Source organism: Microtus pennsylvanicus, chromosome 12, assembly GCF_037038515.1.
Source record: "Microtus pennsylvanicus isolate mMicPen1 chromosome 12, mMicPen1.hap1, whole genome shotgun sequence".
NCBI classification, from domain to species: Eukaryota; Metazoa; Chordata; class Mammalia; order Rodentia; family Cricetidae; genus Microtus; species Microtus pennsylvanicus.
Window position 1 is genome coordinate 95,462,118 of NC_134590.1, and position 6,000 is coordinate 95,468,117.

Below are 6,000 nucleotides of genomic sequence, written 5' to 3' on the forward strand. Positions count from 1 at the left end.
TGGAGGAGCCTACTCAAGCCCAGATGTAAAAGAGAGGAGAAAGACCTGTCATTGGACATTGAGGATGTTAGCCATTGATCAGGAACTGGGGTACTCGGACCATATCAGAGAAGTTCAGGGGCTTTGCTTGAATCTGAGGTATAGTCATGGCTTCAGGAAGGAATTCCCATCAGAGGAGAGAGGAACCATGTGGGAAGCCAGGAAGCACCTCATTATTTTCCGACTCTCTCTAGTTGAACATAGCACAACTAAACATTTGTTTAATCTGCACCCTATTCCTTTGAGCATCTCTTCTGACTTATGAAAAGTCCTTAGCCTCTGTGAAGCAAAGGGCATCTTTTCCAACCTTTTGTCAAAGTAGCCCCTGAAGGTGGGTCTTGGAGAAGCGGGGTGGAGAGGGGGTAAGCACTGTAGTGGAAGCTAGATCAACCAGATGACCACAGCTCTGACCCAGCCACCTGCTGGGAGAACCTTGAGTCTGCAGCATTCCCACATCACCACAGCTTCTTCCTGTTCTGCAGGTTGGCATTGTGGGCCGTACAGGAGCTGGGAAGTCATCACTCACCCTGGGTTTGTTCCGGATCAATGAGTCTTCAGAAGGGGAGATCATCATCGATGGGGTGAACATTGCTAAGATTGGCCTACACAACCTGCGATTCAAGATCACCATTATCCCCCAGGTGGGCAAGGCTGATGGGTCCTGCACACACTGAAGCCACACCCTCTGTATTCATATACTCTGCCAACTGTAGATGGAGAGTAATATATTTGCATCCATGTATTTATTGGGAGGAGGGGAACAGACCATGCATATGAATTGATAGTCTACAGGAGTCAGTTCTCTCCTCTGCGTGTGTATTCTGAGGATCAAATTCAAGGCCATCAGGCTTGGTTGCATGTAGCTTTGGTCACAAAACCCATGATTAGTTTTTCTTTTTCCAGATTTAGCATCTGCACTTAATATCATACATAGACTTTTACCCCCAAGTGATGGTCAGCTATTTTCCTAAGTATTTTCTTGGTGTTAGATAGTACATGGCTGTATATAGGAACTGTGAACAGGTGATGTGAAAATTCTCTACTGTTTCATACAGAGACCCAGAGCATCTGAGGACTTTGGTGATAATAACTCAGTCTTCTCTACCAGTTGCAGGAGTCAGTGTCTTAATCTCTAACACTTCTGGAGCTATGCTGCAAATAAGAATTTTCTAAACCATTCCCTGTGGGCAAGAGTTCCCTAATGCATTGCTTGTGGCTGTGATTTTTCTTTGTTTCTCTGAGTCTTTCCTGCAGGTGGGGTTGAGTGACAGCGTCAGTTACATCTCTGTTGCTGTGATGAAATAACACCGCTAAAAGCAACAGAGAATTGGCATATTGAAAGTTTGGAGAAGTTTTGAAAAAAAAGTTTTGGTCTGGTTACGCAGGGTTTTCCAGACATTTTCTGTTCACAGAGTTCATGCTCTGGAGGGACTCTGAGATCTCTTCCTGTTCTAGTGTGAACATCTCATATCTTATATTGGTGAGCTTTCCTTGTTCAGTGTGGTGTGATTGCCATGTACTGTTAGTTACTTTTTTGATAGTTGTGCCAGAATCCTTGAATCATCTGCAGGGAAGAGAGATTCAGAGTATCACAGGGTTGCTGTCCATCACAGTGGGGAAAGCAAGGTCATGCTGTAGTATGTTTGGTGGTGACATCAAGCAACCAGGAAGCAGGGACCCAGCCAGTATCAGAGCCAAGACTAAGCTTCAGAGGACTGCCCTCAGAAACCTGCTTCTTTCAGACAGGCTCCATCTCCTTAAAAGCTCCACAACATCCCAAAATGACACCACCAACTGTGGAACAAGTGCTCAAAACATCAGGCTGTGTGGAACCTTCTAGATTTAGACCCTCATACATGCTATCTGCTGTTCTTGCACAGGATCCTGTTTTGTTCTCGGGTTCTCTCCGCATGAACCTGGACCCTTTCAGTCAGTATTCTGATGAAGAAGTCTGGATGGCCCTGGAGCTTGCTCACCTGAAAGGCTTTGTGTCAGCTTTGCCCGACAAGCTGAATCATGAGTGTGCAGAAGGTGGAGAGAACCTGAGGTAGGCAGGCAGGGCTAGTGTGTGAAGATTCTGTCCTCTTGCCCCCATCACCAGGGCAACCAGCCTCCATTCTGCTTCAGTCAGTGGTCAGTCAATGACTGTGCTGCTGACCTTGACTGGGATTATTCATGGGGAAAGGAAGTAGGTGCAGCTGACTGTTGGCTGATCTACTTGGCCTCAGTGGGATCAGTGCATCTGTTTTTCATCTTCCAGCAGACTTGCCCAGGTGTGCTGTCGTGGTGATGGCAGATGTGTAAGGGTGAACATGTCCATTCCCACGTTAGGCCTCTACTGGCCGTTCATTGGTCAGCATCCCGTTGACTAAAGCCAGGCTCATAGCTGAGCCCAGCCAGTGCTGAGTCTGCAGCAGCTCAAAGAGGTCATGGATAGTGAACCACCTTTGTTATCCACTCTGTCATCCACACCAGAATGGCCTGATACTTTGTGAATATTACCTCTGAGCCTTTTGTTGGGAATGATTCTAAGTCCATTTCCTGCTCACATGGAAGTAAAGCATGATTGATTAGTAATATCTGTCACAGGCATGGACATGGGGAGCAGACTTGTTCTCCTGCCTAAAACCCACCCCCAGACTGTGCGCTAGCCTTCTCCCCTCCAAGCCTGGTTCAGGATCAGGGTAGTTTGAGCCCTGTCTCTGAGATTTTCTCCCTTTCTAGTGTCGGCCAGCGCCAGCTTGTGTGCCTGGCCCGGGCTCTGCTGAGGAAGACAAAGATTCTAGTGTTGGACGAGGCTACAGCAGCTGTGGACCTAGAGACAGATGACCTCATTCAGTCTACCATCCGGACACAGTTTGAAGACTGTACTGTGCTCACTATTGCTCATCGGCTTAATACCATCATGGACTATACAAGGTTAAGCCCTCAGAGTGGGTCTGTGGGCCTACAGGGTTGGTCCGGTTCACAGTCATGTTTGTTCATGCATCCGTCACCATTTTTAGGCTCAGGGGCAACACCAGTTGGTGGGACTATTCTGTCACGAGAAGAACAGGTTATCCAGGATTATTTCATTCAGCATATTTATATGCATGAGGGGTCTGCTATGTGCCCCATGTTATTCTGGACTCTGGGGTCACCTCTCAAACAAAGCTTAGGGAATATCTTAAGGACCAGGACACTTAATTAAAAGAGAGGGACAATGGACACAGCAACAAACATTGATGTCAAAGGGTGACATGTGCTAGGTACAAGTGATAACAAGGAGGTGGTAGGGTGGATACCCATCTCTCCAGCCCCTAGAGTTTGTAATACTTTCTGCAGGCAGGCAATCCCATAGACATCAAACACATCTCTTTGCATAATGCTCACATCTACATCTCTCCCCATGCAGGGTGATCGTCTTGGACAAAGGAGAAGTTCGGGAGTGTGGTGCACCCTCTGAGCTCCTGCAGCACAGGGGCATCTTCTATAGCATGGCTAAGGATGCAGGCTTGGTGTGAGCTGGGCCCTGGCATGATGGTAAGAACTGTGGGGCCAGCATCCCAGTATCCAGGGATTAGCCATCAATCCTGGGAATCCAAGCCTCCCAGATAGAAATGAAAAAATAAATAAAGAAAAAGAAAACCAAACTAAAAAGCAAAACGCACAAAGCAGCAGCCACCATCTGGCCCCCTTCTGGATCTGACCTTGAAGAAACTGGGAGACAGATGTACTCCACTTTAAACACAAGCCAGACCTTTGGTACCACTTGTGAGGTTCTCTGGAAGTTTACCCATGCTCCTGTAGGGCCTAGGGCAGCTGAATTGCTAGAGAAATTGCTGGTGTCAAACACACTAGTTAGTGACCAAACAGCTACTGCCTCATGTTTCTCCAGCCACATCCATGGATGCCAAGCCCTGGAGCCTCTCCTGATCCTGCCAACTCTTCTATCAGTTCCCATGGTCCTGCTGGTTCCAGAAGAGTGCTTCCTGTCTTCAGGCCTGCAGTTGAAAGCAAGGGAACAACAAGAACAAACAAAACAAACAACAAATACTGTTGCCTCAGAGTGATGTCTCCTTGCCTGCCATCTGGTCTTCAGGCACTCTGACACTTCCCTGCACCTAGTGCAGCTCTCACAGGACTTGCTTTAGGTGCAGCCTTGTGGGAAAGGACCTGAGCAGAAGGCTTTGAACCAGGCCAAGCAATACTCCCTTCACAGGGACTTACATCCTGACCGCCCCCATCCCTTCCTTGCTTTCTGCCTCTTCCTGTCCATTGCTGGGAGGAGGAGGGCTTACTCCTCTCAGAATATCTGTAAGTAGTTATGAGCAGCAGAAGTCAGGAGCATGATGGATGTGGTACCCACAGATGAGAAGAGTGGTACCAAAGACAGAGCCACAGTCCTTGTCACCCCAGCACAAAAAGAGAGCCGTTCACGAAAACGAATGATCCCCCCACGCTCACACCATTTTTAAGCACCGTTCCAGAGAGAAAGTCAGTGCCCAGAATTGGATATCTTGGGAGGAGGTACTGACTCAGGGAGTAGCCACGTCCAGCTCTGCACTTGATCCTCAGTTTGAATTCTTCAGAGTGGTCCTCTAGGTGTTTGGGTTGCAGACCAAAGAGAGACCCCCATGGGCAGCAAGAAGTTGCTGCCAGCCACAGTTCATACTTGCTATGAATTTTGGCGCTGATTTCCTTTTTCTTGAGGCAATTTCCTTTTTTCTTTAGGTGGCAATATATGTATTTATTATTTTTGTAAGTTGTACCATTCTTTCACGTTAAAGGACCCAGAGTTCTCCTGGGGGTCTTTTTGTAATGACACTGGAAACGTGAATATTTACAAATAATTTGCAGTAAAGAAAAATATTTTATTTCTTTCTAAACAACCATCCTACTTCCTTTTGAGTACAGAGGTTTCCAACCTCCATTCTGGAAGAACCAGAGTAGGAGAGCCATGTCACCGCTGTTGTCTGAAGTAGCAGGGCAGGGCTGGAGAGGGGGCTCAACAGGTATGAGTGCTTGCTCCTCTCGCAGGGGACTGAGGTTCAGTTCCCAGCACCTGTGTCACTGGCTTCCAGGAGTCCAGTGCCCTCTTCCAGGCACACAAATTAAAAGTAAAATGAAATGGGGGAGACCAAGGTTAAGAGCTGCCTGGGGTCTGGCAGTGAGTCAGAATGGCATAGTACACAAATGCTTTGGTTTGAGTCCTGCTGTCATGTGACCCTGGGCAAGGCACTTAGGCTGTGTGCCTCAGTTCTGTCTGTGTAAGGTGGCCAAGTTCAGGTTCTGAGATAAAAGTCACAAGTGGCCCAAATCCTTCTCTATAGTGGGTAGGACTGAGTTGCAATAACGGGGCTTAAGATTTGGGGGAAATGTGGCTGGTGAGATGGCTCAGTTGGTAAAGTGCTATCTGTTCATGAGACCCTACATTTCAGTCCTCAACATAAAAGTCAGTATATGCATATATGTTTATATACAGATATATGTGCATATAATTCTAGCACTAGGGAGGAAACAGGAGCATCCCTGGGGCTCTCTGGCCAGCCAGCCTAGCCAAATCAGTGAACTTGTTCAGTAAGAGCATAAGGTAGGGGCTGGAGCAGTGGTGCTTAAGAATGCATGATGCTCTTGCAGAGGACCCAGGTTTAGCCCCCAGCATCCACATTGGGCAGCTCAGACCTGTCTGTAACTTGGGTTTCTGGCCTCTGAATGTCATCTAACCTCATGTGGACACAATCACAAATTTTTGCACATACACATAATTAAATATAAAATGAATCATAAAAAGCAAAAAGATGAGCTGGAGAGATGGCTCAACAGTTAAGAGCACTGACCATTTTTCCAAGGGTCCCAGTTCAAGTTCCAGCACATGAACTCACAACTCACAACATCTGTAACTGCAGTTTCTTCTGGCCTCTGTCAACACCAGGCAGATAAAATGCCCATAAAATACATTTTTTAAAAGTAGAGAAAAAT

The 6,000-nt window shown here is 47.1% G+C and overlaps 1 protein-coding gene across 1 annotated transcript in view; it reads left to right on the plus strand.

Annotated features, from left to right (window-relative positions):
- LOC142832308 (multidrug resistance-associated protein 1-like) overlaps positions 1 to 5,771 on the plus strand; it is a 71,452-nt gene extending 65,681 nt beyond the window's left edge. The window contains exons 20-24 of the mRNA XM_075942706.1: positions 522 to 680; positions 1,920 to 2,086; positions 2,764 to 2,958; positions 3,434 to 3,561; positions 3,917 to 5,771. Coding sequence (XP_075798821.1) covers positions 522 to 680; positions 1,920 to 2,086; positions 2,764 to 2,958; positions 3,434 to 3,542 — 630 coding nt within the window. The 3' untranslated portion in view covers positions 3,543 to 3,561; positions 3,917 to 5,771. The remainder of the gene's footprint in view (positions 1 to 521; positions 681 to 1,919; positions 2,087 to 2,763; positions 2,959 to 3,433; positions 3,562 to 3,916) is intronic.
- Positions 5,772 to 6,000: the final 229 nt, after the last annotated feature.